The 27,714-nt window shown below is 43.3% G+C and overlaps 2 protein-coding genes across 3 annotated transcripts in view; one reads left to right on the top strand and one right to left on the bottom strand.

Annotated features, from left to right (window-relative positions):
- The window catches only part of RBM48 (RNA binding motif protein 48), a 10,511-nt gene extending 7,742 nt beyond the window's left edge, over positions 1 to 2,769 (top strand). The window contains exons 4-5 of the mRNA XM_074945926.1: positions 327 to 895; positions 2,438 to 2,769. Of these exons, the coding sequence (XP_074802027.1) occupies positions 327 to 895; positions 2,438 to 2,524 (656 nt within the window). The 3' untranslated portion in view covers positions 2,525 to 2,769. The remainder of the gene's footprint in view (positions 1 to 326; positions 896 to 2,437) is intronic.
- Positions 2,015 to 27,714, bottom strand: CLXN (calaxin). Of its 2 annotated transcripts, XM_074945930.1 has the most exons (6): positions 27,377 to 27,702; positions 24,046 to 24,201; positions 18,303 to 18,407; positions 14,919 to 15,070; positions 4,234 to 4,338; positions 2,015 to 3,013 (listed from the first exon to the last, which is right to left on the bottom strand). In XM_074945930.1, the coding sequence occupies exons 1-6, from the start codon at positions 27,432 to 27,434 to the stop codon at positions 2,963 to 2,965; spliced, it is 627 nt and encodes a 208-aa protein (XP_074802031.1). In that variant the 5' UTR covers positions 27,435 to 27,702; the 3' UTR covers positions 2,015 to 2,962. The 2 variants fall into 2 exon arrangements, with proteins under 2 accessions (XP_074802031.1, XP_074802032.1); XM_074945931.1 differs by lacking the exon at positions 18,303 to 18,407 and having other exon boundaries at positions 27,377 to 27,714.

Here is a 27,714-nt window from a genome sequence, read left to right as displayed (position 1 = left end):
CTTCAGTTGCTGATAGCTGGAGCCGAAGAAGTCACAGAGGTCAGGTAAAGTCACAGAATCTGTTCCTGTCATGACCAAATTGTATCCTTAATCATGAACTACAATTGCTTTGGCAATCAACACTTTTGCACTTAATGGAATGAAGTCTGGATTGCCAAAAAGATAATGCAAGTGAAACTTGAGGTTAGACTGGAACTGGCTATAAAATCTTGACTCTAGTGCTCAGCCTCACTATAATTCAGCTATGCTAAATAAATGCTTTTCTTTGTTGTATATAATTTAGAGAAGTTATATAATAACAATCAAACTACCTCTTTGTGTTAAAGTTCATTTTGTGGCAAAGAAGATACAGGAGCCTAAAAAGACTGTTTCAAAGAACTCCAAACATGACTTTCAACCAGAAACCTTAGGATTCAGTGCAGCTGATGCAAATACTGGTAACTGGGATCCATCTGTATGTTGTCCTTACTCTTACAAGCCATCTTGTGAATTTTCATCAAGAAACACAGCATGTACTTCAGGAGGTCATTTTCAGAGTGTGTTGGCATTCCCTAAATATGTCAATAACTGTGCTGAAACTTCTGAATACTTCAGCCAAAGTAAACATTTGACTCAAAGTGCACAACAGGGGGGACATACGAACACACCCGTTTCTCTTGTGCTACAAAGAAAAGTTCCTTCCGATAACGGAATTGGGAGATTTATGCCCCGAACAACTCAACTGCAAGAGCGAAAGAGAAAAAGAGACCAAGGCAATCAAATTGACTTCATTGGAATAGACTCGGATAGTACTGAAGTCATTATTGGTCCACGGCTACCAGAAATACCAAAAGTGGACATGGATGATGATTCACTGAATACTTCAGCAAGTTTAATTCGAAATAAACTTAAGAAGGTATGCACTCTTAAAAAAAACAAAACACCACCACCCTTCTAATTTTGATTTTCAAACATACATTTATATTCATTGTTCGTTAAAAATGTATTTATGGGGCCATATAGGAACTTACCTCAATATACTGGATATTTTCCCAGCAATTTGTTAATAATGGGGCCTGATTCTGAGAAGTGTGAGCACCCATAATGCCCATTGAAGTCAGTCACAAGTTCTCACCTCCTCTCAGGATCAGGCCAAATGTCAAAAAAGCACCTAAAACCGAAGGTTTTTTTTAACCCTTTAATCATAATACTTTGATTCATTTTGATACTGCACCAACTTTGTGCTGTTGAAGTATTTTCATTTTATACAATTTTGTTTTTTAGGCCTCTGTCATATTTGGAAATAAAAGTAACATCAAGATACTATTCATTTTCCATATTCATTCATTTTCCCCACACACGTCACTTTTCCTTGCTGTTGGGAGTATCTAAAGCAGCTGACCACATATTTAGATTTTAGAGATCTTCAGAATGTTGGACTTAGACTCTGAAGAATTTAACACAGTCTTGTTTATGGCAGACAGCATGACATCATTTAAATCTCTGCTGTCTGATTTAGTCTGCATTCATTTTGAACGAAACAAAAGCATACAGATGCTGTGAACTGTGTTTTACTAGAATTTCCTTTTCTTTGTCTTTTAATTATTTGGAAATTATTTATATTTTCTTCATTGGTGTTGCATACTGCCCCAGGTGAAATATTTTACCTGAACAGCTATATAACAATGAGGGGTTCAGGATTATTTTCATTTTCTGTGAACAGTAAAGGGGTTAAACAAGTAGGACAGTAGAGTCACTTTTCATAGTACAGTAGCCCTTTAATAAGAATTGTTATACTGTACATGAGGTAACGTGCAATAGTAAACATTTTTATTTTACTATTATACTATTTGTATTCAGTAGGCTTAAGTTAAGAAAATCAAGAAACAGAGACTGCTACCTTCAATACAGAAAGCTATGTAGATTTGAAGGGGCTCAACTGCAACTAAATTGCTAAATCAATTAATGAATCACACATCACCTTAAAAAAAACAACAAAAACCGACTTTATTCCAAAGCACTTCCTCCTTTTTCCATATTACAGTTTTAGTTGCAGGTGGCTAAACTATACTTTGATATTCCTCTACTGTTGATGCACCTAACGAAAGTGTGCAACATTCTATCATTACCAAACCTTTAAAATCAATTATTTGTTAAAATACAGCAAGTTGTTTGTCACTGATTCACTTGCTTGTTGATGCTGTACTGTTTCCCAGTATTCCATATTGTCATTCTAAGAATTAAAAATATTATTTAATTTGTCTTTGTGCGTAACATTCACTTACAACTTTGTGTGGTGGAAAGCTTGTACTACAATTGCAATGAACAAATACTGTACATTGCTCCTAAAATTCAAATATCAAAGTTACATAAACATCCAGGGACATTTATTCTAAAAGCAACAGAATCAGGAATAATTACAATTTACTGATTTTGGACTTTTTCCTTTTTAAACTAGGTAGCAGTTTCTGTTCCAGAATCATCTGGGGAAAAGCCAGAGGATACTCAAACAAAGCCACCGATGAAGCAGAGAAGAAGAATATAGATACCGCAGGCAGCATCTTTGGTGTTCATCTGCCTTTAAAGGATGGAATTTCAAGTTTTTTTTATTTTTGTGATGTCAGAGGTAAAGAAATATTAAATTATCTGTATATTATAATGTATTTTCTAGCAGTAGCATAAACATTCATGATTATAAATTTTGTATTTTTTGACATTTCATTAAACAAATGTCTATAATTAGTAGCACTCTCGTATCTCAGTAGCCAGACACACAGATAATATTTTATACCTCATGAAACATTAACTCCTTTAAAAGCCATTTGTTATCCTCTTACCCATTTCTTCAGTAGCAGGTATACTGAATTTAAGGAATGCTGAGATGTAGTATTAAAGTAAGAGTTCTGACTTGCTGCTGTTTTTACTGTCTTAAGAAAACTGATGCAGAGAAACTGTCCTTTACAGCAGTTTTCCAGTTGCAGAGCTACATATCACCAGTTTCTCGGAATGCCTGCATTTCAAATGCCATGCTGCTCTGTAAAAGAAAGAAGACACAGTATGACAAAATAGTTGTAAAATAAAATAAGTTCGTTAAACTAGTTTAAGAAAGGATGAAAGGTATTCAGAAAATAGTGCTAAATTGAGGCTTGTAAGAGTAAACAAATTACTGAACATTTGAAAACATCTTTCCAATTTCTTGAATGCCACCTGGCACTTCGATAATGGAAATTAAATGTAAATGGCTTCATGGCCGAGAACTTAAGTCAGAACATTCAAAGTGATGGTTCCTTTGGGAAACCAAAGGATACATATACATAGTTATAACTCGATATACTACTTATGGGAATAGCCTGATTTTTGAACATCTGAAGTTTAAAAAAAAAAAAGGCTGCATTGAGAATGCTGTTTTGCCTTGGCTTAAGGAAAGTAAAAAAATAATGAGGTGCTTGTTTTGGTGGTTTTTTTTTTTTAATGCTACAGGACCATAAAGAGCATATCCAAACTTCTTCTGGGCCTGGAGCTGCAGGCTAATATGCACTAGAGTGCTCTCCTTTTCTACTGGAGCCCTGGTTTCCTTTTAAAAACTTACATGCTTTGTAGGGCATAGTACACAAAGCATAGAAGCTGCAAGCATGTAACAGTTGATCTGAAGCTTCAGCAAGACCATGGTTTAATAACTAGAGCAGAGTAGGAGTTAGATGGCCTGGATTTTCAGTCCAGTTTTGTCACCAACTTTATATGAGGTTGGGCAAGTCACTTAATCTTCTAATGCTTTTGTTTCCCTTAGCTCTAAAATTAAGATAAATACTACAGCTGGGCAGAGGATAGTAGTAATAGTAATCCTTTTTCATGATGGATTTCAAAAGTTGGTTTTGTTCTGAGTCAGAATAAAACCTCAACATTTTGAAGTTCTGTGCAAAATGGAATCCAAGCTCTCTCTGAGCTGCCTGGTGAGCAGTTCTGGGAATTGGGGCTGTGGAGGAGGCAGGCTCCTAAGAGCCCCAGTGATGGGGACAGTCTGCTTGGCTGTCTGTCCTGGGTGGGAATCCTGGAAGCCCTGGATCTGCAAGGAAGTGTTTGTGTAGGTCTTGCTATGATAGACAGACATGAATATCTTACAACTGGAGATCTGGCAATTCTCAAAGAACTGTGAATGTATGTATTGCAGTGTTAAGCTTTCAAGCAATAATTAGGCTGATGGGCAGTATTATCACAAGTTATTTAATTTTTTTACATGCAAGAATGATTTAATACCTTGATATCTGGCAAACATGGTCCAAATGCTTCCAAGAGAAGATTTTCATCTCTTACAGCTTTTTCAAAATCTGTGTAAGAGAGCTTGCCATCATGATCATAGTCCTAGGAAAGGAGGATTAGCATTATTGGTCAAAAGCGGTTACTTATCTTACAGTAACTATGCTTATGCTATAAAATAACTTAATCTTTGAGTGATTGTCGAGTTGGATTCCACTCTTGGTGTGCATGCACACCAGATCAGGTTCCTTTGGCCAGCAGTTTCTGTTGGGGGGTCTTGCTTGCACCCAAGATGTTCTCATATCTCCCACCTGATTGCATAAAGGGTAGAATGGGCCAACTGTCCTGCAGTTCCTTGGCCAACACAGAATCCCGGAGGAGTGGTAATCCATAGTGGACAGTACATCTCAAAGAACCGCAGTTACTATAAGGTAAAAATACTTGTTCTTCTTCTAGGAATTGTCCACATGAATTCCACTTTTGGTAATTAATATGCAGTGGTCTGATTGCTTTGAGATAGGCTTTAGGAGTCCTATTTAAACAGGACAGCTCTGCCATCACAGGTGTTCACTCTGGAAGCCTCTAGGAAAGAAGAGCATTTTATAAATATGTGGTATGAACACCACATAGCTGTCTTACAAATTTCAGAAATAGGGACATTTTTCAAACAGGCAGCAGAGGCTGACTGAGCTCTAATGGAATGAGCTCTAAGGTAACTAGGTAGATCTAACTTCGCTAGCTTATGACACTTTCTTATACAAGTGGAGAACCATTTTGGTAATCTCTGTAAGGATACAGCCTGACCCATAACCGACTCAATCAAGGTGTGTTCCTGAATTATTTTGACCTGTTAAGGTAGTGTAACAATGACCTAACTAAATCAGATGTGTGAAATTTAGCTTCATCCACGTTTGAGTGAGAAAACTGGGAGATGAATTGGTTCATGTGGAAGTCTGACACAACTTTGGGCAGGAATGTGGGATGAAGCCTGAGAGTGACCCTGTCCTTATGAAACACTTTATAAGGGAGACCCGCCCTGAGAGCCCCTACCCTTCAAGCTGATGTAATGGTTACTAAAAAGGCAGGCTTCATAGATCGGGATGATATAGGGCAGTGTTTCCCAAACTTGGGACGCTGCTTGTTCAGGGAAGCCCCTGGTGGGCCAGGCCAGTTTGTTTACCTGCCGCGTCCGCAAGTTTGGCCGATCGCGGCTCCCACTGGTGCAGGCCGAGGGACGTACCGGCCACTGCTTCACGCAGCCCCCATTGGCCTGCAGCGGCGAACTGCGGCCAGTGGGAGCCGCGATCGGCCGAACCTCCGGACGCGGCAGGTAAACAAACTGGCCCGGCCCGCCAGGGGCTTTCCCTGAACAAGCGGCGTCCCAAGTTTGGGAAACACTGATCGAGGGAACAGGCTGCTAAGAGCTCAAAGTGGGAGAGGGGCAATCATCCCTACTAATGCTATATTGAAGTCACAAGAGGGAGAGGGGCTCCTGACCTGGGGGAAAAACATGGGTTAGGCCCTTAAGGAATCTAGCAACTGTACAGTGAGAAGATAGAGTGTGGCCCTGAATAGGAGGGTGATGTACAGAGACTGCTGGTAGATGGACCTTTATGGAACTAATAGAAAGTCTGAGTGGTTTCAGGGTTAATAAATACTCCAGTATTGCTTGAAATTGGTGTGGTCAAAAGGAGACAGCTGTGATTCTGAAATGCCCAAATGAAAACCTTTTCTACTTAGCTGTATAAAAGTTAGTCTAGTTGAACCTTTCCTGCTTTGGAACAGAATGTACTGAACTCGAACTAAACAGCTTCTTTCAGTGGATGTCAGTCAGCCAGCGTTCAGGTTGTAAAATGTAACCATGCTGGGTCCTGGAGTATGGCCTGATCATTGTTCTGCCGAACTCAGGCAACATAACTGGCGGCTGCGTTGAGAGGTTCACCAAATTTGAATACCAGAACTTCCTAGCCCATGCTGGGGCTATACTGATAATCAATCCAGCATCTTGTCTCAGGACACTCAGTATCATCCTCAGATTTTTCCAGGTGTGTTGTTGTAGGAAGAGTGAGGTACCATCATGATGTCATTTCCCCGCTTTTATATCTTCTTCACACTTGCTGGAAAGCTCTTTTGCTGTGACCTGGGTCAAACAATTCCCATTGTGTAGTGCTATCTCTGAGAGGTTTCTGTTGTACACAGTGCTTGGGGTAATCCTTGTGCTTGTGTGCATTTCCTCAATAAGTCATTAACATTGTTTGGCCTTTTTACTGTTGTACCTAAAAGGCTGCTTGTGGGTGTTTTCAACCTCACAACATGTTTCAGTAACACATGCAGAGCCAAACTTCATAATTTCACATACGACAATAGCACATACGATCTAACAAGATATGCATGTCTAGCAGATCAAGACTTTTAGAATGATACCTCACAAGGCATACTTTGTACAAAACATATCTTAATTACATGACAGCGGTGAATATTGGGGTGCCTGCGTGTCATAAACTGTTAACAAGTTCCGAACAGCTGGAAGATACTGGGCCACTAGCATGATCTAGTAATTAATGCATCAAGTCCAGAGCTTAATGGCTTCCTGACAGAATGGAAATGACGTAGCTCCTTCTTGTCTGTTGACATAATGCATAGCTGTGGTGTTGTCTGTCAGCATTTGGATTGTGGATCCCTGGAGTAGAGGGGAAGAATGCTTTGACTGACAGGCAAAGGGCTCTGAGTTCAAGGATGCTTATGTGTAGATAAGGTTCTTGAGGGGGACGACAGACCCTGTGGCAGAAAGTGATGTAGGTGAGGCCCCCCTACCAATCTCTAAGTAGAAATATCTGTCACCTGTCTTGATATGTAGAGGTGCAGAGAAGGGTACTCCCTTGCACAACCAAAATGTATTTGTCCACCAGTTTAAAGAGGAGACGACGACTTTCTGAGGGACCGTGACCAACATGTTCATGTGGTCTCTGCTGGGTAGTTACACTGATTTCAATCACCCTTGATGCAGCATAGGTGAAGTTTAGCAAACTGTGTCACATATGTGCATGAAGCCATCTGTCCCAGAAGTCTGAGGCATACTCTTACCAATGTCTCTGGGTGAGATAGAACCTGGTGCATGAGGTTCACTATAATTTGGAATCTCATGGAAGGTAAGCTCTTGTCAACCCAGAATCTAACATGGCTTCTATAAACTCTATGCTTTGAGTTGGAGTAAGTGTGGATTTTTCTCTGGCTTTGAGGCACAGTGAGGCAAAGAGCTTTAAGGCCACTTGAATTGCATTGATCATTTGCTGGTGTGATCTTCTTTGGATCAACCAGTTGTTGATATAGATAGACCTGGATCCCCTTTTTAGATAAGATGCCAAGCACTTGGTAGATACCCTTGTGCTGTGGAAAGACCCAAGGGCAGGACCTTGTACTGATAGTGAGATGAATTTGAGGTACTCCAGATGAATGGATATGTGAAAATATGCATCCTGAAAGTCGACTGCCAGGAACTAGTCTTCAGGATCTAATGAGGGAATTATAGAGGCCAGAGTCACAATCCTGAATTTGAAATGAATCTGTTGAGATATCAGAGGTCCAGAATGAGACATCAACCTTTCTTCTTCAGGATGAGAAAAGAATGGGAATATCCCCCCTAGTCCTTAACTCTGAAGATGCCTCCTCCACAGCTCTGAGATGTAGAAAGGGATTCCACTTATTGTTTCAACAGTATCTGGTCCCTTATAAGGGATGGGAGGAAGGGATAGGAAGAGATTAAATTAGATACAATACCCCTTTTCAGCAATTTCCAAGACACACTAGTCTGAGGTGACTGAGTCTAGGTCTTCCCAAAAATAAAAGGTGGTTGCCAAAGGGATCTATGGAAGGGAAGCAATCCTTGAGAAGTTCTGTCAGGCTCTCAACACTGATATCAAACCTCCTACCAGGTGGAAGATGCAGATTGTGCAGAAGTGGAGGAAGAGGCAGAAGATCATTGTTGATAGAACCTCTCCTTTTTTATTTGTGGTTTAGAGGTCCTCTGGGGCTGATAATAGTAATGGGCAGAGAGATTTTGTCTGACAGAAGACTGTGGTCTTACTTGCTTTCTTCTTGAGGATAGAACTACGGACCCAAGGAATACAGAGTTGTCCTAGAGTCCTCCAATGAATGGAGGGCCTTACCTGTTTTGGAATTAAAATGCTTATTAACTTCAAAGGGAAGATCCTCAATTGTGGGTTGGACCTTCCTGTGAATCCTTAATGATCAAAGCCAGAAATATCTTCTCACGATAACAGAAGTGGCCATAGTAAGTGCTGTTGTGTTGGACATGTCAAGTGCATCTTGAATAGAAACGTGCAATATCAGTTGTCTTTCCATCATGATGGCTTTAAATTCCTCTCAATGGTCCCATGATAGATTATCCACAAACTGAGATAGTTTCTCCCATTTTAAAAGTCATATTTAAAGAAGAGTTGGTAGCTAGCTATAAGCATCTGGAGCTGGCAGGTGAACAGACTTTGCATCCAAACAGGTCTAGCTTTTTAGGGTTTTTCTCCCTAGATGTTTCTTTGGGAGGCCCTAGCTGCTTGGACTTCTCCTGGATGGTTCCTACAACCAGAGATCCCTGTACCAGGTGAGAATAAGAATATTCAAACGCACTGGAAGGGACTTCTATCTGCACTCTTAGGTATAGCAAGAATCAAATGCTGAAGTCTGCCTCAGGTCTTGTGAAGGCTCCAACAATACCTTATTTATCGGCAGGGAAAGCCTGACAGTTATGGAAGAGTGCAAAGTATCCAAGAGCTTTTGAGGTTTCCTCTGTACTACTTTCTGATAATCTCCAGAGAGACTGCCATGTACTTGATGAGGTCCTGGAATTCACTGAAGTAATCAATGAGGATACATTTGAGTTAATTCAGAATCTTAAGTTCCCCAGTTTTTTCAGTAGCAGTCCATGGATACAGGGCTACAACCCTGATGTAGTGTTTGTTAGCAACAACATAGCTGATTCATATAACAAACTTAATTTGGGTCTGATTCCACATTTGCAGCACTGGCCCCTTGTGATGGGAACCCCAGGATACAATGTGGAACTGTGGGACCGCTGTGCCCCCTTAAGTCTCCAGCCTGGGCTGTCTCAGACAATGCTATGCCAGTGCCAAGCAGCAAGACCCTTCCAGGTGCTGTAATCACTCAGCCATCAACATGTGGAGCCCACACCCAGCTAAATTGCATGAATGCTCCCTGAGCCACTTATGAATCATATAGAGACCGGAACCAACCAATCACCCCAGCAATATATCAGCTTACACTGCTCAAGAGTCCCATGGACAGTGCAAGCTCATTAGTAAGTTCACCACTCCGACAAAAGGGTAGTGCATGTGCAACAGCCTTTGCTAACCTGAGCTGAGATTCCCCAAGCACTCCAACCAAAACCACACTGTTTTAGGTAAAACATAAAACAGATTTATTAACTACAGATAGATTTTAAGTAATTACAAGTAGCAAGCATAGAGATCAAAGTTGGTTACCTAAAAATTAAAAACAGAAATGCAGTCTAAATTCTAACTTTAACAGACTAAGCAAGATTTGAATCAAACAGTCTCTCACCCTAATAGATGTTACAGGCAGATCACAGTTTCTAATGCACAGATGGGGTTTCCCTTTCAGCTTGGGAGCAATCTCCCCAGTTCAAAGACTTTGTCTTCTGGATGATCTTCCAAGTGTTGAGATGCAGGAGGAGAGAGGCCCAGTGATTATGTTACTGTCCCTCTTTTATACTTTCTTCTAGCTGCTAGAAAGATCCTTGCTGTGATGTGGGGGTCAGGCTGCCCCCATTGTGTATGTGCCCTCTTTCAGAAGTCTCTGGGATAGTGGATTCTTCTTGATGGGCCATCAACACCTGTCTGGCCAGTGATAGTTGCTCCTTTGTCCCTACTGAAAGGCCAGGTGTGGGCATTTCCCAACCTCATAAGATATTTCAGTAACACATATAGGAATACTTCATAACATCACGTATAATGATGGCACATACAATTCAATGGGATATTAATGTTCAGCAGATCAAGGCTTTAAAAATGATACCTCACAAGGCATACTTTGTACAAAATGTATCAATCATATGACAATGGTGAATATGGGAGTTCCAGGTTGGTAGTCTTGAGGTACAGAGTGCACCCATCACCATCCAGATCAATGCAGCCATACCGCCTAACTCAGTACCATGTTGGTACTGCTTTAATTTAAAAAAAGCAGAATGGAACAGCTTCACCAATGACCTTGATGCCATTGTAAGAAAGATTGAACCAATACCAGAAATTATGACCAGTTTGTCAATGCAGTGCTGACTGTCTCAAAGAAGTATATTCCACAAGGCTTCAAAACAAATTATGTGCCAGGACTAACACTGGATTGGTATGGTATGCTAAATCCTATTGGATTGGTACATTAAAGATTGGTATGGAAGCAAGAGGAAGACCAAGGACAGGGTAGGCCCGTTACTCAGTGAGGAGGGGGTGGGACAATAACCAAAAATGTGGAAATGGCAGAAGTGCTAAATGATTTTGTTGTTTCAGTTTCCACCAAAAAGTTTAGTAGCAATTGGACATCTAACATAATGAATGCCAGTGAAAATGAGGTAGGATCAGAGGCTAAAATAGGGGAAAAGTTAAAAATTATACAAGTTAGATGTCTTCAAGTCACCAGGGCCTGATGAAATGCATCCTAGAATTCTCAAGGAACTGACTGAGGAGATATCTGAGCCATTAGCAATTATCTTTGAAAAGTCATGGAAGACAGGAGAGATTCCAGAGGACTGGAAAAGGGCAAATATAGTGCCCATCTATAAAAAGGGGAATAAGGACAACCCAGGGAATTACAGACCAGTCAGCTTAATTTCAGTACCTGAAATGATAATGGAGCAAATAATTAAGCATTCAATTTGCAAATACCTAGAAGATAGTGAGGTGATAAGTAACCTAAGTGCAACCTGGTGGAGGTGGGCAGGGGGTGTTTGTGTGCATAGTAGTAGATGACTCCATACTGTGCATCAATAGTGATGAAAAAAAGGAATAGACCTCTAAAGATGAAGCCATTCTGTCAGGAGTGTCCTGGCTCTGCTGTATTTTCCCTACTTGGGTAGGGGATGAAGTCAGTAGAGAGACCTCCTTCATCTGCCATTCTGATGACCTGATAACTGGTAGCTTAGCTATCACCAACCTCAACCTCTCAAGTAAAAGTGACTCTGGTACCAGTCCTACAGTTAGATCATTTGGTGCCTTATATGCTTTAGATGGCAACAGAGACAAGATAAATGCAGCAGATACCAAGGCAACGAGTTCTGATAGATTGGTGCCAGAGGAAGGGCAGTCCACAGATTTAGTTGGTACTCCACGCACATGTTTAGCGGTTGGTACTGAAGCACCAGAAGGATCTATGTCAGGCTGTTGGCTAACCTTCAATTGTTGAGCCTGAGATGAATCAGGTATTTGCTGACTCTTGTATCTCAACTTGGTAGGCATCAGGGAGGGTGATCTACATCTCATCTTACCTCTGGAGTGGGTGTTCCTCTCCACCCGTCTGGTGTAGTCAAAGCTGGAATGGAAGCAGACGACTGGGACCTGTTGGTCAATGTAGCATGGAATCTTGGCGTAAAATTTTGATTCATCAGGGTGTTCGTGGAGAGGGACTGACCAGAGGACTGACATCTTGCTACATCCTTTCTTTTGGCATCCATGGAGGCTTGTACAGAGTACTTCATGAGGAACAATTTAGGCAGGTTTCACTCTAGCTTTCAGAGTCTGTTTAGAACTTTAGAGGAGTGATATATGGACATTGCTCAAGAATATGTCCTTCCTTTAAGCAAAAAAGGCACCTGGTCTACCTTCTGTTAAGCAACACTGAAGCATCACACTTGGACCAGGTTTTAAGCCCCAGAGATTTTGCTTCTGCCATGCTGCTAGAGCCCCTGTACAAGGGAGAGGGTGTGGTAGAAGGAATGTAGTCTAATACTAAATATCTGACTAAAACCATTTTTTTTGCCACCGGGCAAAAGACTAACACTTCTAACCAAATAGCTAATTATCAGTACTACTACTACTAACTGGCAAAGTGCACAGAGATGTAGGTGGAGAGGTTCTCTCTCACTGCCACAGGCACTAATTAGGAACTGAGGGATGATTGGGGTCACTCTATCCTTTACATCCTTGGGGGGAGGGGTCAGGGTATCTAGAGTGCAGACATGACCCCAGCAGCCACAGCTGGCTAAGAGAACCTGATTTCACGTGCATGGGATAAATGAGCACCAAGAGTGGAGTTCATATTGATAACTATTCAAGGAAGAAATTATTTTACTGTTGCATTTAAAGTCACCCTAAACTATGACATTTCTAACATTTGAAGAGTAGAATGGTTAAATTGTGAACTAAAAATGATCTTCCATTACTTGTTCGTTTGTGGTAGGGGTGAGTTTAAGCCACAAATACCCTCATATTTTCCCCCCCCCTCTCCTCCCTTACATCTCTGTCTGGTGCTGTGTCAGCCCAGTCTTCTACCTAAAGAGAAACAGAAGCAGTCAATGCCAATCCGATACTGGCTGGATGTGTCACTAGGGAGAGATTCAAAAAACTCTCTCTGTGCCTGATATTGCTCTTTCCTTGGTGCTGACAGGCTAGCTCTTGTGGCACCTTAGAGACTAACAAATTTATTTGAGCATAAGCTTTCATGGGCTAAAGCCCACTTCATCAGATTTATGCAGTGGAAATACAGTAGGAAGATTGTGTGTATATATACACACGCACACACACAGAGAACATGAAAAAATGGGGGTTGCCATACCAACTCTTAACGAGACCAATCGATTAAGGTTGGCTATTAGCAGCAGGAGAAAAAAAACTTTTGTAGCATTCAAAAACCAGTCGGAGAACACTTCAGCCTCCTTGGACACTCAATTACAGACCTAAAAGCCACAATTATTCAACAAAAAAAAACTTCAAAAACAGACTCCAACGAGAAACAGCAGAACTGGAATTAATCTGCAAACTGGACACCATTAAATTAAGCTTGAATAAAGACTGGGATTGGATGAGTCATTACACTAACTAAAAACTATTTCCCCATGCTAATTTTCCTCCTGTTACTCACACCTTCATGTCAATTGTTTGAAATAGGCCATCCTGATTATCACTACAAGTTTTTTTTTCTCCTGCTGAAAATAGCCCACCTTAATTGATTGGTCTCGTTAAGAGTTGGTATGGCAACCCCCATTTTTTCATGTTCTCTGGATATATATACACCCTCAGTTATACACATATAATCTTCCTACTGTATTTTCTACTGCATGCATCTGATGAAGTGGGCTTTAGCCCATGAAAGCTATGCGCAGATAAAGTTGTTAGGCTCTAAGGTGCCACAAGTCCTCCTTGTTCTTTCTGTTGATACAGACTAACACGGCTCCCACTCTGAAACCTAGCTCTTAAGGGTTCATTAACAGAACTCACATAAGACACTGGTAACTCTTGTGAATGACTGAATCTTATAGTCTGACTCAGTAGCTCATTACAATAAACTGAAATAAACAAGTTTTTTTAAAAATGCTGTGGCAGCCACGCAATGGTTGTTTATGGCTCAGTTAAATAGATGGAGTTTGAAGAATATATCAACAAAGTTTTTAACTATTGTTCTTGACATTCTTAACACTACTCCATTGTTGCCAACTGTTGTGATTTTATCATGAGTCTTGTGATATTTGGGTCTTTCTTAAAGCCTCAACTCATCTTAGTATGTGAGAATCTCAGCTTTTATTCTTTTTTAAAAAGTACATTTTTAGACCTCATAGTTATGGAGAAAAGCTTGAAAAAAATTAACCCTAAAGTTTTAAAACATAGAAAGCAAATAAGAAGACCCTATAATTACATTTAAAAATCTCATTATTTTTAAGCCAATTTCATATTTCTGTGAGCCTGACCTGATTTTTGAATGATAGAGGTTGGAAATTCTATTGTTCTCTCACACAACATTACTTGAATATTAAACAATTTATACTTCTCGTATGGCAAAGAAAGGGTATGACAATTTGTCTATGTTACTGGAAATGTTGCTACAACTTTAGCATCCAATTCTGCATTCATTACTCACAAAAATAGTCGCATTGATAAGGCCCTTAGTTTACATGAATAGCCTTGGGGCTGTACTTTAACAGAATTAGTAAACTGGAGAAGTAAGATTTACCTAATAAAATCAAGTGATAACATACAATTTTAGTTAAGAATAAAATTGTAGGTGACACCTTTTATTGAAATAAATACAGAGCAAGTTTGAGAATCGTATGTTCTCATAGAAGGGATCAGCTACACCTTGGAATTTTGTCTACTGGACTTTTAAAAAAATATTCCTAAGTCTAAAAATAATTATCTTTAGTTGATTAGGAGAAAATATATTAGTGTGATGAACTGCGCAAGGAAGGGTGGTTTTGTTGTTAGGACACTGGACTGGAATTCATGGGATCTGGGTTATATTTTTGGCTCTTTCTTAGACCTCCTGTATGACCAGGGCAAGTCACTTAGTATCTTTATGTCTCAGTTTCCATTTGTAAAGTAGGGATAATATTTTCCTACCTTCTGGAGTTGTTGTGAAGATCAATTCATTGATATTAGAAAGGTGCATCTTAACTAAAATAAATTGCTATTTAGGTTAGTACTTGCCATTTTCTTCAGTGTTATTTCTACCAAGTCCTTAATTCCCTCATCAGGATCTTCTTCTGATGGTTGTTTTAGCAGGCTGTTCTTCAGCATATGAAACATTTCCTCTCTTGAAATGTATCCATCACCATTCAGATCATAGACCTCAAAACAATCTTTTCAAAAGATAAATATAATTTAATTTCATACCAACATTTCCCAAATCATTAGAGTTGCTTGTGAGCTATGTGTTAGAACAAGTAAAGACAATTTTATACTGAGTAGCTCAGGTATAGAGAAGCATTTGCCATGTACAAATGTTTTATGCTGATTGTTAATTATAATGTACTGATCGTTCATATATATTTTAGCTGAAAGGAAGATTAGCTAATAGAGATTAAACAAAAATATGCAATGCATAGTAAGTGACAGATTTTAAATAATAGTTACAAAAGTGAGTGATTATTTGGGTTAAAAGGAAGGCTGTAAGAAAGTTGTGAGTTTTTGGTCCTCAAGTTGAGGATACAGTTTGTTAAAGTTGCAGTTTGGGTTTCAGGTGTGAGTGAGTGGCTGGGGAGCTGTAGAATCTAAACTTGTTTTGTAAATGACTAGATGTCAAGTTGGCAGCAGAATCCTTTACCCTTTAACAGGGGCTGGATACCCCCCATTCCACCAATCCACAGGGTGGAAGCCTGAGCCCTGGCACCCTACAGCTGATCGCAGCTCAGAGACTCCTGGAGGTCCTATGCAGGGCTGGCATCACCAGGACTGCCCCATCCCAGCCCTGCGCCCTGTGGGAGAAACAAGCCCCAGCCCCTGCCTGGTCCCACTCACCAAGTCCTTTTGTTTGGAAGGAGAGGGGGAAAGACTTCTATTCATACTCTTTCTCCTGCCATTCCCTAAACATGTTTAATGTGTGGTGAAAGTTTGTTTCCAAACAATTTGTAAATTGACGCCTGTATGAAAGAAACTGAGTGAGAGGCAGATAGGAGAGAACGGACTCAATTATCCATACTACTGAGGTATTGTTACCTGTGCATTACAATTAGAGTATGAACCCTAACCAGTTCAGAAGTTGGGCTAGAAGATCTGAGCATGAGCTATATCAGTTCAAAAACTGCAAATCAGGGATCCTTTAATGCAGAGAGAGAATCTCGAAATACTATAAAAGTAGTTTATTTTTACTATATATTAATCAATCAACAAAAATACTTGTATTTGCTTCCTCTTTGCTGCTCTCAATGTGTGACTGCTCTCAATGAGTCTTGTGATACTGCAGTACAAGATACAAGTGATATACCTAACTTTCACAAGAGCAAAAATATGTTTCTGCCTTTGGATAAAATCCTGCCCCTGTTGAAGTCAATAGGCATTTTGCTACTGACTTCCTTAAGACAAAGGATGAAATCCTGGTTCTACTGATGTGCCCCAATTGTGGAGTCAGACAGCTATCAGTAATTGACAAATTCCTTCCCAATGCACAATGAAAATATAGACCGCATCATACTATAGTCACAGTGCTAAACAGAATTCCACAAAGCCAAGCAAGGTTAAGACCAAGAAGCTCCAAACAAGCCAGAAACAGCTATTTTATGCTGAGTATTTTTAAATTTTCTTTCCTTTTTATTTTTCTCTGTTCCTTCCTCCTTGGGCACATAGATTGCTGGCTAGTTTAAACTGTGGTGAAAAACTGTTTCCTCTCTCTTTCAAAGCCCTTAATTTTTTAAATAGAACTTCTTAGCAAGTTTGGTAACAGTCTTACTCCCCTTAAGTCTAAAAATGCAGTTTTGCTATTTCAGCAACAAACTGTGATGGTAGCCAACAGAGAGCTTGTCAGACAGAGTGGTTTTACTCAGATTAATCTAATTTCAAAGTAGTCACTTGAGTAAGGTGACCAGGTATTGCAGTGTTATGGGTGTTCTGGATGATGATACAAAAATTGGTATTGTTTCAGTATATTGGGGGTCTGTACCTACAGCATTGTGATTATGTTGAGGTCCAGTCGCATCTGGTGTTGGGCTTCAGTATGGCTCTCTCTCTAGAATTATGTGAGGGAAATGAATTTGTGGAGCCCCTGACATCACTCCATGGCAGAGCACGAAACAGTTCAAAGGACAAGCCAAGCACAAATGCAGCTGAGCCCAGATTCATCTGTGAAGGCAGCGAAGGAGATGCTGCAGGTCACAGGCCTTGTTTAGACTAAGATAGAAGGTATATTTTTAAAACTCCAAAGCTAACATGTATGAAAGTTGCAGGTTGAAAGGCCTGTGATAGAGATGGATATGGAGAAGACTGACAGCACACACACACACACACACACCCATTTCCCCTTCTAGCAGCAAATCTCTCCTTAATTGTCAAGTGGCTCCAAGTTTATCTTGGCTTTCAAACCATGTCAAGCCCAGCCTTAAAGAACAAATGACTCTAAACCAATCCTGACTTCTGCTAAAACTTTCTGGTCCTTTCCTTTGCCAATTACACTATTAAGAAAAAGTTTTCAGTCAGCAAAATACCCACCCAACCCTCCTATTTGTAAATATTATTCCAAACTGGTTTAGCCTACTTGTATTTGTCAATACTTGAGCTGGTCAAAATATTTTCAGTGAAACATTTTTCTGTCAGAAAGTGCTGTTTTGCTGAAAGAGAAACATGTCTTGGAAACATATCTGTTTCAATGACAGGTTTGGCAGGAAGGTTTCTCAGGTCCAGGTTTGACTCTTGGAGGGCTGGGGGTGGGGAAGTTAGCGTGACTCTGTAGCCCAGGGGTTAGGGCACTGGCCTGCAATGTGGGAGGCCCACATTCAACTCCCAGCTCTGCCCGATTTGGATGGAAAAAACAAAAGTCCAACTGTAACAAGCTTAGGAGGACTCAACCCAGTGGCATTGTTTCCACCTCTTGTATCCGAACAAGCAATTGCTTTTGCTTAAAATGAATGCAGAAATTTTAAATAGTTCTTTAAAAAGATCTTAAAAGCGATTTTAAGATTAGGTTAAAGGCTATGCTTCAAAATAACAATTTCACCATTTTAGGCTTTTACTCCAGTGTCTAGGACAGAGTGGCTTCTGGACTTCTCTGCACTGGCTTAGTCCCTGTGAGGCTCCTCGTGAACAGCATTTCACATGTTCCAGTTTGGACCTTTAAATGTCTTTAATTCTTGGTCTTAATATCTTCATAAAGACTTTTTCATGTCTGTGGGCTCTAATTTCCACAAGTGGAAAACATAAAATTCCAATAGTAACGAGCTTTGAGAGACTCAACTCAGGAGCATGAAATTGTTCAAAGGAAAACCCTTCAATTACTCTGAATTATATAACAGCAGAGAATTAGTATTAGTTACATTTAAAAAGTAGATTTAAATATTCATAAATTTAATTATTACTAAAAATTGACATACATATAAACCTTACATTTCATCTTTTCTTCTAATGTCCCCCGAAGAAATATTGATAAACCTTCCACCCATTCTATTACACTGACACAGCTGTCATTATCTGTGTCAAAAGCACGGAACACTGAAAAGAGAAGAAAGGCTAGATGTATTGCAAATGTAATACTTACAGGGGGGCAATGCAAAGCCAAACAATTCAAAATGATTTTGACAAACTGAAGAAATGGTCTGAAATAAATATCATGAAATTCAATAAGGACAAATGCAAAATACTATAATTAGGAAGGAATAATCAATTGCACAAATATAAAATGGGAAATGACTGCTTAGGGGAAAGTACTGCAAAAAAGGATCTGGGGGTTATAGTGGATCACAAACTATCAAGAGTCAAAATGTAATACTGTTGCCAAAAAAAAAAAAAAGCAAACGTTCTGCGATGTATTAGCAGGAGTGTTGTAAGAACACACGAGAAGTAATTATTCCACTCTATTCAGCACTGATAAGGCCTCAACTGGAGTACTGTATCCAGTTCTGGGGACCATACTTTGGGATAGATGTGGGCAAGTTGGAGAAAGTCCAGAGGAGAGCAACAAAAATGATTAAAGATCTAGAAAACATGATCTATGAAGGAAGACTAAAAATACTAAGTTTGTTTAGTCTAGATAAGAGAAGACTGAGGGCGGCGGGATATGGTAATACTCTTCACATACCTAAAAGGTTGTCATAAAGCAGAGGGTGATAAACTGTCTTCCTTACCCCTTGAGAACAGGAAAAAGAAGTAATGGGCTTAAATTGCAGCAAGAGAGAATTAGTTAAGATATTAGGAAAAACTTCCTAACTGCAAAGGTAGTTAAGCACTGGAACAAATTACCTAGGGAGGTTGTGGAATATCTGTCAGTGGAGGTTTCTAAGAACATGTTAGATAAACACCTGTAGGTAATGGTCTAAATAATAAATACTTAGTTCTCCCTCAGTGCAGGGGACTGGACTAGATGACCTACTCTGGTTCCTTCCAGTTCTCCATTTCTATGATTCTATGAAACAAGGCAATAGTTTCTTTCATTTAGTGTAAATATGAACATTTTTTGGGTGAAGATGTTTGTGTGTTTTGATTTGCTTCACTTTAGCAAAAATTCCCTTCTTCCACTATTCTTTTGAAAACTGTATGAGCCTTAACATCCATTACTATAAGAATCTTGCATCCAGGTCTGATGGTCTTCCACTCCAAACTCCTATTGGGGGATCTAAGCTATCACAGGTGGAATAGCCACTTTGTTCTGCTAGCTGACCCGTTGCTTTGCTGGGTTTATGCACCCCAGTAAGTAGCACAAATCCCAGAAAAGCCTGAAGGAGATCCACCATTAAAAACACGTTTGCAGATAGAAGGACTTTAGCAATAATATTTTGTCTTAGGCAGCCATGGAGGAAATCATCCAGAAAATCCAACACACTTTTATTTCCTGTACACTCAACACCAACAACTTTCTGCCATCTTGCACGAACCAATATGCATATTTATTTCTTCACCCTTCCCTATGATAAGAAACAAAGCTACTGTGTGTAACTTTGCAATCAGTGGAGCCTGTAAATACTTAGTATTTTGCTTTTCATCTTAAAAATTCTTTTAGTACAATTAGTAAGTCAGGCCCAGATTCTCAGTGGTATTTAAGCAGCTTAGTTACAGCAACAGCAATACTCCTGTACCATTTCAGTGAAATATTACACACATGAAAATTATGTGAAAAGAAAATTACATAGGTAGAATCCAGCGCTGCAAAATTAGGAAATGCCAGAATTAAGGTTGTCTGTTCAACCTTAATTCAGCCCCCCCTTTTGTATATGCATTATGATACACTCTTTAATTACATGTTCACGTACTATTTTTTCCACTGGACCAATATTTCATTCAGTCCATAGGATGACGTTTCCGTATTCCTTGCTGGGGGAATCAGACCCAGTGATGGAACACCTCAGATACGTACCCCCAGCGACTGTGTGTGTGTGGAAGTTAGTCAGACCCAGCTTTGCAGCACTTTCTCAGTAATGTCTCCTCAGTACCCTCCTCTAGGCATCTATATGCCAGAGGGAATTCATGCCAGCGCAATAGAGCCCCAAACCACCACCTTTCCACCCCATGGGTCGGGGAAGGAAGCACATTTTTGTGCACTAATATTTCCTCATCACTCCTATCTGTCAGTGAAGGAAAGAAATCTATGCTGGCTCAGCAAAACCTCCATGTCAATCTGCTCTCAGTGCCCCTGCTCAGGGTATCCACTCTAACACAGTATTTCCTTAGTATTTCCCCCACATTGCAGGAAAAGAACAGTCTATAGGCAGTAATGCCTGCCTAGTGTCATCCCTATAGTGGCTCACTACAGAGAAGGGATATGATAACATAATGCCCTCTTCTAGCATCATATTTTCAGCAGCTGGGAGGGAGCCAGCCATGTGGCTGCACGACACCCCCATTCTTAAACCTCCCACACACAACAGTGGAGGGAGCTGTCCTCAGCACAGCAGTGCTTACTCATTACCCTTCCTTCATTAAAACCAAAGGAGATATTCTCTGTGCAGGAGTACCAGCACACGACCGTTCCCTTCAGCCCTGTGGCATGGTGTGGCCCGAAGAAGCCCTCAATACCATCTGGCAAGGGTTCGGTGTTCTATAACAGCAACTCCTGTCTGGCCTGACAAACTCACTACTTCTCAAACAACCTCAGTTGAAACCTCATGAAAGGACAGAGTTGCAAAATTGCTTTAGACAAGGTTAGCTTGTTAGAGTTAAGTTTTAGTCTAGCAGAAGCATTACACTTTTGTTTTACTTGTTACCTGTTGTTCTTATTACCTTTGCTCACTCTCTTAAAATCTTAGCCTTTGTTAATAAACTTATACTTGTTTTCACTATAGATTACAGTGCTGTGTTATATTGGAGCTGACACAGAGTTGAATCAAACAAGCTGGTTGGTGTATACTAGTCACTCAGGAGTAGCGAACCTGGTAATTATTGTGACTGTCCAGTCACAGGGGCTGAAGACTGCAGGGAAATGCTTCTGAGTGGGAGGAGGCTGGTTGTAACACTTCGGGGGTTCGCTCAGATCAGTAAGGGGTTGTGTCACTGCCTGCCCTGCAGCCCTGGGGGCTTCTGTGCTGTGCAGCTTTGGTTCAGAGCCCTGACACCAGCAACATGTTGACAGCACAATGGCCTCATCCTGGCTGCCACCACACTGGTTACTTCTTGCAGGGTGACACCAACAGACCTTCCAGTCCTGAGTCTCCCCAGAACCATCTCCATAGTGGTATCCCGTCCCTCTCACTGGATCCTCACAGAGGTTACTAAATTTGTTGCCTCCACAGAGACAGAATACACACCAGCCTGCTAGATTAGCTGAGGATTTTACCCTTTGGTTTAATATTCAGCACTGAAATGATTTTGTAAAAGTAAAACAAGTTTACTAACAATAGAACCCAGATGTAAGTGATATCAGATAGAAGGAATCGGGAGAGAAATGGTCACAAACAAACAAAAGTAAAAATACACTTCTAAGACTATAATCTAATTTAACAAACTAGAGTCTTACCACAGTCATTCTTCCAGCAAGGCTGGCCAGTCTTTAGCCAACATAGGCACCAACTTCCTCTCTACCTGGGGGGTACTTGGCCCCCCCAGTCCCTACGTGCACTCCACCCCTTCCTCCAAGCCCCATCCCTTCCTGCCCTTGTTCTGCCCCCAGCCTTGCCCCTACTTCACCCTTTCCCCCAAGGCCGCACCCCACCCTGCCTCTTTATGCCCCCTCCCTGGAGCACGCCTCATCCCCTCTCCTCCCTCTCCCTCCCAGCACCTCCTGCACAGCGTGGAACAGCTGATCTGTTAATGGGGGGAAAGAGGAAGCTGGCTGCCAGTGGGTGCTAAGCATCTGCTAATTTTTTTCTATGGGTGTTCCAACCCTGGAGCACCCATGGTGTCGGCACCTATGTTAGCCAGGAACAAACAAAGAGCCCAAAGCACTGGTTTACTTTGCCTCCTCGGGTGAAGGATAAAGCAAAGTCTTTTTCCAGTTTCTTATATTCTCCCAAAGTTCAATGTCCTAGTGTCAAGAGCCAGGAAGGTCTGCTTGGGGATTCAGTCTCTTGTCTGCTCTGGGAGGGTGTGATGTGGGGGCAACACCATCTTGATGAAAGTATTCCATTCTGGTGAATTCCCATGCAGTGTTTCCTGCTGCAATTTTTACAGTGCAAATGATGTCTTCCCTTCTGCTTGTGATCTGATTGCTTTGTTTATTGCTTTGCTGATATTTCCCCATTGTCCATGTCTTGCAAGACAGACGGGGGAGTTCACAAATCTTTGTCTAAGAAAAACCTGTTTATCAACTTTTCTGACATGCTTGCTTTAAACACATTTTAGTCACATATTTCCAGCATGTCTGTATTGTTCTTTGCATGTCAACCGTACATACATCATGCAAGAATATTAATGATCAGTGAGTTGCTAGTTGTCCAATGATAAGACACCTTTTAAATAAATATAACTGCAGTGTGTGGGGTGCACTGAACTGGTCAGGCCAGCTGAGACTAACTGCTACATACCAGAGAGCCCCTTGCCCTCTGACTTGGTATGCTCTTAGGATCTCACCTCCTCCCTTACAAAGCTACAGGAGAGTTAGTCATTGAGTGACCCATATGCAGTGGGTCAGAACCCTGGACAGAGCATATGCCACCATATTTTATTTCCCTTTTATATGTACACTCTCCATATCATATTCTTGGAACATCACATACCAAATGTTAACCTGCAAGGCAAAGTAAGGACTGGTAGAGTCCTGAGGAGTTTGTTTGGGTGGCTAACTGAATGTGGGTGTCAGGAAGCTGATACATAGTTTAGCACCAGCAAATCTCTCTCTCATTGAGGCGGGGAAAACACAGTGACCCGGTTCTGGAAGAAAACATCACACATGGGTGAGAGATCATACTTGGTGCAGATGTGTCAATCAATGGCTTTTTCATAGGAAATGTCTGTCTTCTGCTCTAAGCAAGAAATTGTCAATTTTTTCCATAGTTTGGATTATATTTTAATAAATTGTCTTTTGGACTCCTCCATTTCAAATCACACACATCACTTCACCCGCCATTCACAATCCCACTTGCAATTGTGCAACATCCTTGTGGCAACTACAGCAACTATTCTATTCTGTATAAAGAAAAGGAGTACTTGTGGCACCTTAGAGACTAACCAATTTATTTGAGCATGAGCTTTCGTGAGCTACAGCTCACGAAAGCTCATGCTCAAATAAATTGGTTAGTCTCTAAGGTGCCACAAGTACTCCTTTTCTTTTTGCGAATACAGACTAACACGGCTGTTACTCTGAAATCTATTCTGTATAGGTTCTTATACTGCACTCATCACCATAGTATCTGAGCACCTTCTAGTAGTGCATTAAGCAATATGACTAATATCTGTCATCTGTTTTCTCATCTCCATGGGGAGAATGGCGTACAGTGGAGTGTCTTGTTTTGGTAGGATTTTTGTTTGGGGGGATGTTAATTAACATACATGCAGCTCCTCCTCCTTGTTTCCAGCTACCTTTACAAGCATCAAGGCTCTTCTCTGCAATGCTCTTGTAGAGCATCAAGAACGAGAAGCCAGCATCATGTGAACTGGGAACATTCCGTGGACCACTAGCATGTGCTTCACAGACCAGTTTGGAAGCTGTTGCCCTAGGTGTCTTTTACAGAAAATACAGCCTTTTTTAATCAATTAGTCTCACCTCGGTCCATAATCATGTCATCTGTCATCCCAAATGTGACATGCAGAATGTTTCTGAACGTGTTACGATCTAAGCCAATGATGCCATGCCGATCACTGGGTTCAACCACCAGGGTGTGGAAGAGCTTTATGAGACATTCCACTTCAATTTTATTGACTGTGAAATAAAAAAAAGTTATAATAAAGGTTATAATATTAAGTTCCATTCAAAACTAAGGAGAAGCTGCAAACTTAACATTATAATAAACCTTTAACAAATTTTAAAAAACCAACAAAATATAAAGTAAATACCTCTCAAGGACAGAAGCCCCTTTCCTGAGGAGGCATGAGATGTTAGACAGTTTTTTCCAGAAGAAGAGGGAACACTAGCTCAGCTCTATGTAAAAGAGGATACTATCATTTTATTAATTTTCAGTGGGTTTTAAACTCTGTAATGCTATCAAGATGAGAAGTGACAAGAAGACTATTGTTTCAGTCTGCCACTATATTTAGAAATATCGCTAATAAAGCTAGAGAAATGCTATGTAAAGGCTTTTAAAATCAGGATTCATAATACTTTGGTACTTTTTTCTTTTAACTGTTCCACATTTGAAATTGGTCTCTTCAGCATCAGACTGAACCACCAACTCATCAGCTCCAAAGCCATTTCCATTCCCGTGACTTCAGGTCACAAGAAAACAATAGGACACTTGTTTTCAATATACCTTAAAAACTTGTGTCCGTATATAGCTTCATATAGGCTTAAAAGAAAGAGATAAGCACCTTCTAGCCCTCTCCCCTTTCTCTCAGCTACCCATCCTTTTCTTAAATAATATAACAAATGTGTGACCAACAAGAGCTTCATGGTTTTCATTGTACTGTTCCCTATATTGATTTCACTGTGATAGCTAAAGTAGACCTCACATCTTCCTACTCAAGCTAAAGGAGATTCCCAATTAGCTTTTAGCAAGGCCTTTACAAACTAATTAGTTATGACTCCATCTTGTAACAGGCCATGTTACACACTGGCCAGGTCTTTACAACATATAGAGACTGGTATGTTCCACATCTTAATTTCAGAGCCCAAATTTTGAAAGGCCTACAACAGTGTAAGAACTTAATAGAGATGCAGAGTGAATATACAACATACTGTGTGGCAGACACATAAGGGGTGAGTGGGATCCAGTAGGGCTGATTTTGTAAGGGGACCGACATGGGTTTTCTAAGGGAGCTGGAAGAGTTTTGAGGGCACTAGTTCCACGACAATGGAGAATTGCAGGTGAATTCCTGGGGGTTGTTTCCATGGGGATGGGGGAGATGCAGAGGAATGCCTGGGGCGGGGTGGTCACTAGGGGCTGGATCCCTGGGGGCTGCAGGGGAACACCTGGGGCTGGGCTGGGGATTAGGGGCTGGAGCCATGGGGGCTGCAGGGGAACACCTGGGGATGGGATGGGCATTAGGGGGCTGGAGCCATGGGGGCTGCAGGGGAATGCCTGGGGCTGGGCTGGGCTGGGCATTAGTGGCTGGATCCATGGGGGCTGCAGGGGAACGCCTGGGGCCGGGCTGGGGATTAGGGGCTGGAGCCATGGGGGCTGCAGGGGAACACCTGGGGATGGGATGGGCATTAGGGGGCTGGAGCCATGGGGGCTGCAGGGGAACACCTGGGGATGGGATGGGCATTAGGGGGCTGGAGCCATGGGGGCTGCAGGGGAATGCCTGGGGCTGGGCTGGGGATTAGGGGCTGGAGCCATGGGGGCTGCAGGGGGACGCCTGGGGCCGGGCTGGGGATTAGAGGCTGGAGCCATGGGGGCTGCAGGGGAATGCCTGGGGCTGGGCTGGGCTGGGCATTAGTGGCTGGATCCATAGGGGCTGCAGGGGAACGCCTGGGGCTGGGCTGGGGATTAGGGGCTGGAGCCATGGGGGCTGCAGGGGAACACCTGGGGATGGGATGGGCATTAGGGGGCTGGAGCCATGGGGGCTGCAGGGGAATGCCTGGGGCCGGGCTGGGCATTAGGGGGCTGGATCCATGGGGGCTTCAGGGGGACGTCTGGGGCCGGGCTGGGGATTAGGGGCTGGAGCCATGGGGGCTGCAGGGGGACGTCTGGGGCCGGGCTGGGCATTAGGGGGCTGGAGCCATGGGGGCTGCAGGGGGACATCTGGGGCCGGGCTGGGCATTAGGGGGCTGGAGCCATGGGGGCTGCAGGGGGACGTCTGGGGCCGGGCTGGGCATTAGGGGGCTGGAGCCATGGGGGCTGCAGGGGGACGTCTGGGGCCGGGCTGGGCATTAGGGGGCTGGAGCCATCGGGGCTGCAGGGGGACGCCTGGGGCCGGGCTGGGCATTAGGGGGCTGGAGCCATCGGGGCTGCAGGGGGACGCCTGGGGCCGGGCTGGGCATTAGGGGGCTGGAGCCATCGGGGCTGCAGGGGGACGCCTGGGGCCAGGCTGGGCATTAGGGGGCTGGAGGGGGACGCCTGGGGCCGGGCTGGGCATTAGGGGGCTGGAGCCATCGGGGCTGCAGGGGGACGCCTGGGGCCGGGCTGGGCATTAGGGGGCTGGAGCCATCGGGGCTGCAGGGGGACCCCTGGGGCCGGGCTGGGCATTAGGGGGCTGGAGCCATCGGGGCTGCAGGGGGACCCCTGGGGCCGGGCTGGGCATTAGGGGGCTGGAGCCATCGGGGCTGCAGGGGGACGCCTGGGGCCGGGCTGGGCATTAGGGGGCTGGAGCCATCGGGGCTGCAGGGGGACGCCTGGGGCCGGGCTGGGCATTAGGGGGCTGGAGCCATCGGGGCTGCAGGGGGACGCCTGGGGCCGGGCTGGGCATTAGGGGGCTGGAGCCATCGGGGCTGCAGGGGGACGCCTGGGGCCGGGCTGGGCATTAGGGGGCTGGAGCCATCGGGGCTGCAGGGGGACGCCTGGGGCCGGGCTGGGCATTAGGGGGCTGGAGCCATGGGGGCTGCAGGGGGACGTCTGGGGCCGGGCTGGGCATTAGGGGGCTGGAGCCATCGGGGCTGCAGGGGGACGCCTGGGGCCGGGCTGGGCATTAGGGGGCTGGAGGGGGACGCCTGGGGCCGGGCTGGGCATTAGGGGGCTGGAGCCATCGGGGCTGCAGGGGGACGCCTGGGGCCGGGCTGGGCATTAGGGGGCTGGAGCCATCGGGGCTGCAGGGGAACACCTGGGGATGGGATAGGCATTAGGGATCTAGATCCATGGGGAGGGGGGTGCAGAGGAGGTGCTGGGGGGGTGAAGCGGTTGTTGGGGGGGGACGTGGATCTTGCTGGGACGGGGCTGGGAACTGCTGCGGGAGCCCGGGGCGTGGGCCGCAGCAGGCCCGGGGGGGCCGTGCCCCGCACTCACAGTGCTTCGCGGTCCGGCACAGCGACTCTGCGAGCTTCTGCAGCTTCTTCCTGTTCATGGCGCTTTCGGGCCGGCGCCAGGCAGCGGCTCTCCTGCTCGGAGCCGCGCGCTGTCACCATGGAAACAGAAGACCGGGGACCAGCCAATCACAAAGCGAGAGCCGGGGCGTCCCGCGGAGGGGCGGGGACTCATAAGGCGTCGTTGCTCAGTAACGTTAGCAGCTGCTTCCTCGCCCAAATACGGGGACGGAGCGGGTCCATTTCTCCGCCGAACCCCGTTCCCCGAGAGGTGCTGTCAGGAGGCAGCCTCGCTCCGCAGTCCCGTGCGCAGCGGGCCCA

Source organism: Natator depressus, chromosome 2, assembly GCF_965152275.1.
Source record: "Natator depressus isolate rNatDep1 chromosome 2, rNatDep2.hap1, whole genome shotgun sequence".
NCBI classification, from domain to species: Eukaryota; Metazoa; Chordata; order Testudines; family Cheloniidae; genus Natator; species Natator depressus.
Note: the sequence above shows the minus strand (reverse complement) of the source record. Positions and strands in the feature narration are given on the sequence as shown.